General features: G+C 33.9%; 1 protein-coding gene across 2 annotated transcripts in view; it reads right to left on the bottom strand.

The window, feature by feature from the left end:
* The window catches only part of LOC106061617 (nuclear pore complex protein Nup107-like), a 29,503-nt gene extending 16,669 nt beyond the window's left edge, over positions 1-12,834 (bottom strand). For both annotated transcript variants that reach the window (XM_056018644.1, XM_056018643.1), the window contains exons 1-2: positions 12,622-12,834; positions 20-128 (exon numbers count right to left, since the gene is read on the bottom strand). In XM_056018644.1, the coding sequence (XP_055874619.1) occupies positions 20-128; positions 12,622-12,633 (121 nt within the window). In that variant the 5' untranslated portion in view covers positions 12,634-12,834. The remainder of the gene's footprint in view (positions 1-19; positions 129-12,621) is intronic.
* Between the last annotated feature and the right edge of the window lie 1,083 nt (positions 12,835-13,917).

The following is a 13,917-nucleotide window of genomic DNA, read 5'->3' as shown; positions in this document are numbered from 1 at the left end:
AAAAAAAAAAAGAGCATACATCTTTGAAGATTTATGTTGGAACTCCTCCTTTTAAATGTTTTGCCCGTCTCCCCTGGGCGAGGCGCTGGTGAATCACCTTGTTCCAGAAATGATTGAAGAGATGGAGCCTTTAGGGAAAGAAAAAAAATTTTTATTTTAAAGCAAATCAATTCTTCCAGATATATCCTGACTTCCAATTTCCATGAAATAGATTGGATTAAATGCATTGAGAATGCTAGGGACATGACACTGCAACAAGAATAAAAGTAGACTAGAGGGGGGGGGGGATACGGTCACAATATAATATTAATTGACCTGGTACAAATAAAACTTGTGAGGCCGCCTTGGTGCAAGTGGGATATATAATTATGTTTGTTTCGTTGTACAAGTTTTGGACTTCAAAAAAGAAGATTATTACATCATAGCTTCAAACTTTATGCAGGATGGATATAAGTGGGCAGGATTCAAACTCAGGATCATCATGGCAAAAGTCTAAAGTGCAAGTACAACTCAGACAGGGGAGAGAGATCCTAGCTAGATCTAGATACTTTTTTCCTACCTATGACTCAGCTTGAGCTATTAATAATGAGCACAAAAAAAAAAAGAAAAGTTAATAACAGAAAAAATTGCTTACAATCAGGACTTAAGACTCTAATAGAAGTATGTATGTATCTACGAGTCAGATATTAAACTGTCTAGAATATGCCACTAAAATTAACCAATTCTGATCTTGATGTCCTAATCTTAAACCTAGTTTTATCACAGACGATAGAGTAAGAGTCGTCATAGACAACATGGTCAATAGTCTTTAGTGACTATAGTAAGTTTAAGTTTAATAAAAATTAGTCTTCATTTACTACTCTTGACTTTCGCCTTTTTCTCTTCCACGTTTTCTTTACTTCTTTAGAAATCAGCCGAGCCCTATACAGTGACTATGCAGCTATAAGATCTAGACTGATGATGCCCTGGCTAGCTATCAATAATAAAGAATAAAAATAAAAGTTATAAACTAAAGTGTTACTAAGGTCTGTCACAACATGACACAAGTAATTTGGATGTATCTAGACCTATATATTATTAAGTATATATATAAATGACATAACTTCTTGATAAAGATTTTTCCTTACTGTTACATAAATCTAAGTCTCTTTGTTTGAAATAAATTATGCTCGGTACATGTTTAGATACCATTGCTAAAAAGAGTAAATCCGCTTACTTTTGATGATGGAGAATATTTTCATCTTCTAAGTTTTTTTTTAAATTTATTTAATTACATATATTGCATTAAAAGTATATATATTTAATAAACATTTTTATTTTTACGGATACTCATTACAGACAAGGAGTATGCTGATTCCCCCCCCCACACACACACAATAAATAGTACATGTGTTTGGCTATATTTCTAAGAATTTTTACACGGATCTATCACCAACATTCTTCTTCCTCGTTTTCATATCACCAACATTGATTATAAACTAGAAAAAATTAATAACACTGACCTCTATGGAGTTTTTTTCAGACATTTTATAGAAAAAATGGTCAGCACATAGATCTAAATACTAATGAAATCAGCTTTGTGAGCCATAAATTTACTACTAATACTAATACTAGATCTATTACTTTTACATCTCTTCTTAACTAATAAGTAGATCTGGATCTATCATCAATTTGAACTTTTTACTTGCCTAGCCTAACCCTGCTTAGGCTGTGAAAAAATCTCATCTCATGGCATTCCATTGGGATTAATCATAATGTAATGTTCATTTTCGTTAGGTAAAAACACAATAAAATCATAACTTTCTAGATCTAATCTAAATCTAGATTGTTAAAATTATACTACAGATCTAGTTATTATAGTATTTATAGTCATAATAATAAATAATATACATCTTTAATGATCATTGGAAAGCTCTAGCTCTAATCATGTCTAACTAATGACTAATGAAGTACTTATATTATTATATTATTTTAAGTTTAAATTTAATAAAGTTCTAGATCTAGATTTAGATTGTAGATCTAGATCGAATAGATCTAGAATTCTAGATCTAACTAAACATTTTTTCACATCCCTATTTTAATTAATATTATTTGTAGATTTTCTATACTTTTATAATTAGAATTCTTTTTCAGTGACCAGTGTTACTGTTACACTTAATTTGACTTTTTAAGTTTTAATTTTAAGTGAGTGTAAATAATTAGCTAGGTACTTTGATAAAAATTTCAAAATGATCACAATGCAATGGAACATATTTAGTTAGATAGAGCTTGAGAAATGCTTTCCACTGATACCAATTTTATATTGCTGAGTTAATTGTGAGGGAAGTTATTAAATTTTAAGTGGCCAAACCAAAAATTAGCCTTCTTTAGCCTTTGTAAATAAAAAAAAATCTGTGACCGAAACAACTGACAGTTGAACTTAAATTAACTGTATTATAAAAAAGATAGGGGGTTGAAACTTCACACTCTTTTACATTAACCAGTATTCTGTTAAAATAAATTTAAAAAATAAGACCAAGCAATAAAATCTTTGAAAAAAAGTTAATTAATATATAAAAAAGCCTTCGACAAAAAATAAAAATATATATGTGATTTTGTCATCATATGAGCCCAAAAATCACAAATAAAACAAATCAGAGATCTGTATTGTGTTTTATTTTGTTTAATTATAATTCTACTGTATTTAAATAGCTATTTATATGCATCAGATAGATAATTCTTATAAATTATAAATGAAAATAGCACTGCGCAGAAAAATATTTCCTAAAATTTAATGACTATAAGTTTCATAAACTTCATAAAAAAACAGTTTTAACCTTTTTGTAGAGCACTGGCAATTAATCATTTTAAAATGCCTTAATTTAAATGCTTTAAAAATTAGATTGTAAATGAAAAATTTCTTGCTTCGGACAATAAAATAAAAAAGAAACCTTGCTATTTTTTAGAAGTTATTAAAAGATTTTTTACTTGAATTTTTGTGCAATAATAGCTCATCATTTTAAAAATATAATGTACTCCTTTATTAACTATTAATTTACATGTATATTAATAGAAAAAAACAACACACAGAAAAAAAAAATTAATTATTAGTTCGCTGAGCTAAAAATATGAAAAAAAATTTGTAATATTTAATATTATTTTTTAAAGTAATTAAACTTTTACTTTAAAATTTGCAGATTACAAAGTCATTATAATAAAGACACATTCCCTCTCCATAATCTAGCATTCAAACACTATAAAAGTTAATCTAAATGAAAAATTCCTGTGTGCTTCTAAAAATAGCTCGTGATAGAAATTGACCATTTCCAGTAAATCAGTGTTGGTTGTTACTAAAAATAGATTTTAACCATCAACTTTGAAAATTAATATCTAAAGAGTGCGCCAAGCTACAAAGTTCAAACTTAGCACACAGATATATATTAACATGCTAAATTCAATAGAATTAGTGAGATTGTTGTAACCATAAACACTTTTATTTTATTTAAAAAAGAAAATTTTACCCTTCTTTGTTAATTTTAATATCAAATATCTTCAAAGTGCGCCAAGAGAATTTAATGAAATTTGAAATGTACACATTTCATAATATGATAAATTATTGTAGCAAACAGCATTGTTGTAACTTTTATAGGAAAAAAGTTGTAAAAATGTCAACTTTCACATAAACTTTTGTTAAGAAAAATTTAACAGATTGGCTTCAAAAGCAAATAAAAATTATCTCTGATATCTTATGTTTACAGAACAACTAAACGTAGATAGAGATGGCCACAAACTCTGGCGTATAGCCAAATGTCTCAACCAGGAAGAAAACAGAACAACTCCTATAGTAATAGAAAAGGACAACAAACCCCTGAAAGGCCAAGAAGCAGCAAATGAATTCATTAAGTTTTTCCAAAGCGTAGGACAAATACAAATTAATGAAAGTAGAAATAAAGATGTAAACTCAGAAATCCAAGATAAATTTAAAGAAAACAATCCAGCTTACTCCTTGGGAATGACCACTAATCTTAAAATGAAGGAACTAGATGAATCCCTAAAAGTCCTCAAACCAAAACAAGCCCCGGGCCCAGACAAAATATCAAATGACATGCTTCTTCACTTGGGTCCTCAAGCCAAAAGAAAACTGCTACAATTATTCAATGCTAGCTGGAAATCTGGCAGAATTCCAAACATCTGGAAAAAAGCCATTATGATCCCTATACTAAAGCACGGCAAGCCAAGAAATAAACTGGATAGCTACCGTCCCATCAGCCTCACTAGCTGTACCTGCAAACTGATGGAAAGAGTGATAAATAGAAGGCTGACATGGATCCTTGAGTCAAATAACCTACTCACTGAAGCCCAGGCTGGCTTTAGAAAAGGCAGATTGTCACAGATTACATTATGGAATTGTTTGTACATTTCACTTTTGAAAGAAATATAAGCCCTCGACATGAGTCTCGGGATTTAATCCTCAAATTTAGACACTTGACATTCAAGTCAGGATTTACCCAAGGGACGTAATTAGTATGTTTAAAATCTATTGGTTGATTTGAATTTAAACAAAGACATTTTTGAAAAGGGTTAGCGCCAGAGAATTGGCGGTAGTAAGAAAGTAAAGTCAGTCGAATAAATAATGTCCTTGTAGTCAGTCACGTTTCTAAGAGCTCTGTTTGAAAAGCCTTTGTAATATGTTCCATGCTCATTGATTTGTAATTTGTACATAAACTGTACTTACGTTGTATTTAATAAAGTTCCAGAGTTTTGTTTTATCAAAGAATCGTCAATTGTGATTCTAGATCGTCATTTTTGTTAACTATTGAATTCAAGTAAAATCCCCGGCACCACAACACACATCATACCATCTGTTGTTGTGACATATTTGGCACTCTCCGACTAATAAAAGTTTATGGACAACTTTTAACGAAATTTATTCAAGATCTAGGACCTATTTCTAAACTCTTCAAAGGAACTTCATTCTTATTTAACGGAGGACAGAATTTCTGTGTTTAACAGGTCAGTTGGTTATCGATAATTCTTTTATAAAGATTTTCGTTAGAGTTACGTCTAACTCACGAAAACTATTATTATATGTAATTGGCAGAAGGAATAAGACCAATATACAAATAACTGGCAATATTAAAAGACCAGTAAAGCAAATAACTGGCAATATAAAAGACCAGTAAATCAAATAACTGGCATTACAAAGAAGACCAGTAAATAATCATTTGTGCAGCACAAAGTAAACAGAAGACCAGATTTAACCAACTGTTAAACCAGTAAAAAGTACATCGGCTCAATAGATCTATATATCAATCATACGACTCCAGTAACTACAAGTCTACTGTCAAGAATTTATTAGCAAATTGAGGCTTCATGAACTTTGTCACTATATTATTATTATATCTGAGATAAAGCCAAAATCCAGATATTGAACTTTTTGCTCCAATACAAGAAACTAACAACAAAAAATTAAATATGGCTTCCAGTTCTAGAACACAACGATTCTTCGAATTAATAGAATTTGCCAAAGAAAAGCAAATTTCAAAGCCAGACCAGTGGGCAGAGAAACAAGAAGAGAAAGAATATCAAGAGCAAGAAGCTGAAAAACAAAGGCAAGAAGCTGAAAAACAAAGGCAAGAATCTGAAAAACAAAGGCAAGAAGCTGAAAAACAAAGGCAAGATTCTGAAAAACGCATGCAATTAGAAGAAAAAAAATTGCAAGACGCAGAGAAACAAAGGCAAGAAGCCGAGAAACAAAGGCAACATGAAAAAGAAAAAATGGAATTCGAAAAACAAATTAAAGAAAATAAAGAAAGCATTCCAATTCAAGGTCAATCAAATATGTTTGACAAATACAGATTAATGAACAAAATATCGGCTTTCAACGAAAACATTGACAATATGGACTCGTATCTCATAAGATTTGAAGAAATAGCTACAACATCCGGTCTACCTGAAGCACATTGGTCGAGCTCACTCCTTACCCTCTTGACTGGCAAAGCTGTCAACATTTGCTCACAACTGTCAATCAATGAACGCAGCACTTACTCTGATATCAAGGAAGCTCTACTGCGCCAATACGGAGCAACTTCAGCCAACTATAGAAAGAAATTCTATAATGAAAGGCCACAGCAAAATGATGATCCTCAAATTTTTGTAGCTAATATGTCAATGTGGTTTGATAGATGGGTATCCATGGCAAAAATAGAAGAAAGTTACCAAGCTCTTCGTCAACATATTATTATCGACAACATCACCCATGCTCACTCAGAAGATATTCAATCCTACATTATAGAGAGAAATCCTACTGATATCCAGACATTAACCAAGATCATCAGACAGTATAAAGCAGCATATCCAAACAAGTCAGTCAGACCATCTGTTGAAGAAAATTTTGTCTGTTTTGCTCAAGACAAAAATGCAAGATATAAGTCAGATGACAAAATCAAATGCAACAAATGTCATAAACTAGGGCATTTCACGTCTCAATGCCGCAGCAGAACCACAGAATGTTCATATTGTCATAAAAAGGGTCACCAAACTCATGAATGTTGGAAAAAACAGTCAGTCTCAAAAAATCAAAATTTTGATAGACCCACATCACCAACTCAAAGATACAGCAATAGAGAGCAATACAATCTCAACAAAGCACCTGGAAACAATAAACCAGATAACAAACCTCGCTACAGAAGTCATTCACAGGACTCCAGACCACAATATATGCCAAACAGAAGCCCATATAACAGAAGCTATTACAATGAGCACTCAACTATGACAGTCATTGCAAAGTCCAATGGTCTCAAATTTTATCCAGGCTTTGTAGGAGACAAGAAGGTGGAAGTTCTTCGTGACACCGGAAGCACGTCCACATTAGTACATGAACGCTTCGTACACGCAAACCGTTTCACAGGCAACCACGTCCAAGTCACTGCATTCAACGGAACTGTCAGCAAGTTACCTGAAGCCATCATTTATGTTACTACACCATTCTTCAGTGGTCAAACAAAAGCATTAGTAACACCCAATCTACCAGTGGACCTAATCATTGGAAACATAGAAGGAGTTAAAGAATGCACTCCTCAAGAACTTACTGAATGTACAAATGCCATAGAGCAAGGTCAAAAATGTTTGGCAGTAATGACAAGATCCATGTCCAGACAACAAGAACATTTGGCACCTGAACAAGTTAGCCAAAATAATCACATAGCTACCTCAGTTACTCAAGTTATGCAGAATGCAACAGAACCATTTACTAGTCCAGTAGCCAGCAACAATCAAGAACACTCAACATGGACACCCCCAGTTACATCAAGCCCATCCCTACCGATCATAAGTCCACCTCCAATTCCCGAATGTCCATTGTTGAACTTTGAAGAACAAGACGACATGCCCAGAGTCTCTAACAATGATACAAGAACTCTAACTGGCCAAACTGAAGTCCATCAAGACAAGTCATATTTCACACATGATGACTTCATGCATCAAGACTTGAACAAGACTGCATCTGCATCATTATCTACCAATACTATGGTATTCATTGAAAATTCTTGCTACAATCAAGACAAGCCTCAAGAACCAGAAGCAGAAATTAAAGAAACTTATCTTCAATCAATTTTGGCTATAACAGACAAAAGGAAAACAGTTCAACTTGACTCTAAAATTTATACAAAAATTCCTCATTTGAAAGAATGTGAGTCAACTAAAGAAGCCATTACAACCAAGAACATTGAAAGTCAAAGAATATTACATGAACACATGAAATCAAGATATTTTGCTCAAGGAGATCAAGTCAATTTACTGTTACCAGATTTCAGTAACAAACTGTTTTACAAATGGCAAGGTCCATTTACCATCACCAGAAAGATTTCCAACCTGCTTTATGAAATCAATGTCAACAAGTCAACCAAAGTATTTCATGTTCATATGTTTGAACATTACCATGAAACAGATAATGAAGACATCAAAGCAGAAGTTGATAATTTTACAAGCTTAGCAACTATTCCTGAGGAAGAAGAAGAAACATCATCAACACCCATTCCTGAGATAGATGTTTCATTACCGACATCAAATAACAATGACATTCCCAAGGTCATCACTCTGGATGACATAGCAGCAGCAAATCAAATTGACATTCCAAAGGTCATCACTCTGGATGACATAACACTACAAACAGTGAAAGACACTAAAGTGTTTACAGACCATGCAGATTTCTTTACCAGTGTTTCTGAGACATTTCCAGTACTGCAATTTGAAAGCAACTCAGAGAGCAACAACATTGACAACACCAAGTTTCATCCGTCCACTCAAAGGGCAACTTTTCTTCAGAAAGGAACAAATGAACTTCTTCAACATTGCTGTATTGACCGATTGAACTCAGACATGTTCAGTCATTGCTCTATTGAACATTCCAATGCAAAGCATTCTGCTACCATTGTTCTACAGCGTCAAAGTTCATCAACCAGAAAATTGAGTTTTGGTTTCGGACAGTTCTTATTTTCACCAAACTCAAACGCGGTTCAATCAGACATTATCTGTGAGATCATTATGACATGGAGTCAACAGCTTCATAAACTGAAAGACCTTTTCTTCAAGTTTAGAAAACGCACATGCACATCCATGTCGGCAATTCAGAAGGGTTCCGAACTTTACATTTCTACTCTACATATGTACTATAGCATATTTAGTGCCACTTGATCCATTATCATTCATACTCGTCAAGGAAGAACAGTATTCAGTTGTACTTAATCAATTAATTTGTCTACTCATTTTTTCCACAGGAGTTCTATATCAGATGTTGTATTTATTTCAGCACCAAGCAACCCACTGAGGAAGGTCATTCATTCAAGATACTTCGTTTATTATGTTTCAGCATCTTTGCATATGACATGCATCAGACATTTTAATTTTTTAAATCATGAGCATTTTATTTCAGGTATTTTATTTCAGGTCGAATATTATTGCATATATCCTATTATAATAGTACAGATACATGACAGACAATTGGAATTTTTCATTGCTTCACACATGTTGAGATTTATATCACATTGAGTATTATTATTCAGAAGATTGATCACATTGAGTATTATTTTCTCAGAAGATTGTCATGTACTATCACAATTATTTTTTCCATGTACACATTTTCACATTAGCACTAACCAAATGAGTTATGTCATATTTTAATATCATCATGAAGCTTCATAACCTATTCAATTCAAGATTTTTAATTTATCCAAGTATTATGCTTTGTACAACTTTTGATATTGTTCATGACAAGCATTGTCTCATTTTCATAACCACTTGAATAGTGAAACAGGTGTTCAAAGTCATCAATAATTTTATTCACTGCATTTACATTTTTTTTATCTCCAAGTTGACTTTATTTTGTCATATGTTACCTCAACCATTTTTCTATAATTTCATGTATGGTATTTTGTGTATATTTAAATAATTTTAATACATATGAGCATTTCTATTACCATACAAATGCTAAATGGAGGGGGGGGGGGTAATATGTCACAGATTACATTATGGAATTGTTTGTACATTTCACTTTTGAAAGAAATATAAGCCCTCGACATGAGTCTCGGGATTTAATCCTCAAATTTAGACACTTGACATTCAAGTCAGGATTTACCCAAGGGACGTAATTAGTATGTTTAAAATCTATTGGTTGATTTGAATTTAAACAAAGACATTTTTGAAAAGGGTTAGCGCCAGAGAATTGGCGGTAGTAAGAAAGTAAAGTCAGTCGAATAAATAATGTCCTTGTAGTCAGTCACGTTTCTAAGAGCTCTGTTTGAAAAGCCTTTGTAATATGTTCCATGCTCATTGATTTGTAATTTGTACATAAACTGTACTTACGTTGTATTTAATAAAGTTCCAGAGTTTTGTTTTATCAAAGAATCGTCAATTGTGATTCTAGATCGTCATTTTTGTTAACTATTGAATTCAAGTAAAATCCCCGGCACCACAACACACATCATACCATCTGTTGTTGTGACACAGATCAACAGAAGATCAAATTGCCTTCATCACACAAGAAATAGAAGACGCCTTTCAAGAAAAGAAACCAACAACAATTGTGTGGGTTGACTTAGAAAAAGCATTTGACAAAGTCTGGGAACAAGGTCTCTTGCTCAAGCTAATCCAGCATCACATATCCCACAGAATGTACAACTGGATAAAGGAATACCTAAATAATAGAAAAGCCTTAGTTTGCATTTAAGGACAAAGAAGCCACACAGTGGGTATAAAAAATGGTGTCCCCCAAGGAGGAGTCCTATCCCCAACACTTTTCCTAATATTCATAAACGATCTAAATCAAAACCTACCCAAAAAAGTTAAGAGCAGCATGTATGCAGATGACCTTGCCTTAATTAGCACAGAAGAATATGTAGGAACATCGAAATTTCGATTACAAGATGCTCTTGATAAACTCAATAATTGGTCCAAAGACTGGGGCATGTACATTAACACAAAAAAAGACAACATATACCATATTCTCACTGTCAACAAAACAACAAACAATAAAATTAACATTAGATAAGGAAGCTTTAGAAAAAAATGACAGCCCTACTTATCTTGGAGTCACCTATGACCCGAGACCAACCTGGAAAAACCAAATAGATAAAACACAGAGTAAAGGCATCCAGAGACTATCCCTCTTGAAAAAATTAGCTGGCACAGATTGGGGAGCTAATCACAACATCCTGAAAAAGACCTATACCAGTTATGTAAGACCTGTACTAGAATATGGTGCCACAGCATGGGGCTCAGCAGCCCAAACCAACCTAAGAAAAATAGACAAGGTTCAAAATATTGGTCTAAGGATAATGACAGGAGCAATCAAAACAACACCCATAAGAGCTATGGAGGAAACCGCTGCCCTGATCTCTCTGGATGAAAGAAGAGAAATAAAAATCCTTTCCCAATTCACTAAATTGGAAACCTTGGAGAGGCACCCACTCAGAACAAAAATCCACAAAACTGGCACAAAAAACCGTCTCAAAAGGACCAATTTCATACAGGAATCTCTAAACCTAAAAAAGAAACACCAACTTGAAAAAATTACTCTGGAATCCTCGATACACTATAATGAATCTCCACCCTGGGACGAAAGCCCTCTTCCTACTATAAGGGACCATATTGAAAACATAAAAAGAAAATCTGATTACAGACCAACAGAGCTCAAGGAAATAGTGAACTGTTTTCTACATACCAATTACCCTAGCAATCAGTGGATCAGAGTTTACACGGATGGCTCATCCCATAAAGCCACCACAAATGGAGGAGCTGGAATACTTATCGAATGGCCAGATGGAGGAAAACTAGAAAAATCCTTTGCAACTGGAGAGCTCTCTGACAGTCACAGAGCAGAAAGGGAAGCACTAGCACTAGCTGCTACCATGCTAGCAAATCATCCAAGTTCCCCTCACAGTCAGATTGTCTTTCTAACAGACGCAAAAACAACCCTCCAAAGCCTGCAAAACTCTGATTCCCCTTATATTAAAAACCTCAGAACAGCACTCACAAAGCTCAACCACAACAGCAAAAAAACTGTTATTCAATGGATACCAGCTCACATACAACTAGCAGGAAATGAGAAGGCTGACACACTCGCCAAGAGTGGGAGAACAAACTCACAAGTAAACTCTGCACTCTATCCAGAAGAAATGAAGAAATTAATTGTAGATAAAATAAATGAGAAATGGACGAGCTCCCATCCAAATCACAAGAAAGATGATGCTTACTATAAGCTATCCCGACAAGACCAACGTCTAATCTTTCGACTCAGGACCGGACACAACAGAATGCGACAACACATGTTCCGGAAGCTCAAAATTGGAACCAGTGAAATCTGCCCATGTGGAGTATCACCAGAAAATGCCGACCACGTCCTCCAAAACTGCTCTCTCTACCAAGAGGCCTGTATAAGACATTGGCCCCAAATCACCCCAATAGAAAGAAAACTATATGGAGAGCTCCCTGATTTGGAAACCACTGCGCAGTTCATCTCATGTATTGGTTTAGTCATATGAACACTCCAACATAACAATGAGAACGATGAAGAAGAAGAATTATGTTTACAAAAAGTAATCATAATTAGTCCTCAAATCAAATACAATATGCTAAAACTTTGATGGAAATGACCACCCCTAAAAAAAGGGTAAAATGTGCTGACACACTTTTCAGCCATTTTTTGGGAGAAAAAAAAAATGGATCTAGGTCAGTTTATCGAAGTACCTAAATTAGCTAGCTAATTAGATCTAATTCACTCTCATTGTGATTGTGACTTGTCTCAACCAAGTCTCAGTCGACTAATCTGACTCTGTCATCAGTTATTCAGTCACTTGTAAATTTTATACAGTTAATTACAGTTAAGTATGATTACTATGAGTAGTATGAGTCAGTAGTCAGTGTATGATTTATGATCAGTCACAGTGTAAGTCAGTAAGTGAAAGCCACAGTAACTTGAGTAAGGCACTGTAAAGTTTGTAAACTGTAAGTGACTGTAACTCACTGTGACCTGTCTGTAAGTGTAACAGTAAACAGTGTAAGTGTAAGACTGTAACTGTAGTGTAAGTGAGTAAGTGTAAGTTAAAGTTTGTAAGTGTTTGCAGTTTCAGTTTAATTTTAGTTTACCTTTCTGTCCATTTCAGAGTTTCTTGATGAAGATCAACCATGTATTTTATGTTGTAGGGCTTAATAGATCTATCTATATCAATTTAATTTTAAGAATATTAAGGTGAATGAAAGGCCATACGAGATCTTATCTAAAATTTGAGTGCATGAACTTCTGTAGACATAGAATTCATAGATACAATGCGCGCCATATTGGTAACTCTAAAAACAAATATCATTTTGTTTAATGTTAAAAAAATCTGAATCACTGAATCAAATTACGTTTTACAACGAAAGAAAACTCGACTCTATTAATTTATTTAGATCTAGATCTATAAAAAAAAATCAATAAATCTATAAAGATCTAGATATCTACTGTTTAATTAACAGAGAAAAATGTTTATAATACAAATTTAGTAACATTAAAAAAAAATATGACGAATTTTTTTTTTATACTCAATCTCCTCCCCCCCCCCTTTTTTTTTTCCTCACATTTATTTATGATGATATCTTCAAATGTTGAAACCATAGACCAGGGGTCTCAAACTCATATCAGCACGTGAGCCACAGTGGAAAGTAATAATCAGTCAGCGGGCCGCACCACAAAAAGAGAATGTTTTTTCATTAAATTTAAAAACACTACTGTCACTGCAGTTAAATGCTAAAATAAAATTTTTATAATTATTAATTACATTTACTGTAGTTTATTACATTCACGGGCAGTTTAGTTTACTAAAATAAGTTGACGTTGTCTCTGTCATTAATAAAAAGCAGAAACTGTAGTTCTCAAAAAAAAAAAAAAATTACTAGGCCTACTGCAGATGGCTCGTCACTCATGTTTCTGTCCACTCAACTGAGAGCGTTTGGCAGAGACCAGACCATCGACGTTAGGCCTGAAGTCGCGTGTAGTGGCAAGCCGCAAGGTTGCTCTCAGATGCTCATCAGTCAGTCTTGATCGTAATGCTGTTTTGTTGATCTTCATTCTGGAGAAAAACTGTTCACAAACGTACGTACTCCAAAACATCGCTAGAATTCTAGCAGCTGCGCAGAATAAGTTTGGAAACTTCTCTCTGGGAAGAAACAGGTAGAAATCTGGAACGCCAACATCAGCGTATTTTTGCTTCAGAACAGTGTCACACTGCAGGTCAAGTAGTTTCATCTGGACTTTTTCTGGAACGTTTTTCACATCAACTGCGAACGGAGTGGCAACAAGGAAAAACTGTGGTTCGAGAGCAGTAAATTGCTGAAAGCGGTGTTCAAAATCTTCAAGTAGTCTGGAGAAGATATCTACGTAGTCTTTCAGGCGCTGTGGTTCAA

Source organism: Biomphalaria glabrata, chromosome 1 (genome assembly GCF_947242115.1).
Source record: "Biomphalaria glabrata chromosome 1, xgBioGlab47.1, whole genome shotgun sequence".
Taxonomy (NCBI): domain Eukaryota; kingdom Metazoa; phylum Mollusca; class Gastropoda; family Planorbidae; genus Biomphalaria; species Biomphalaria glabrata.
The sequence above is the reverse complement of the archived record's forward strand: the minus strand, read 5'-3'. Positions and strand labels throughout refer to the sequence as shown.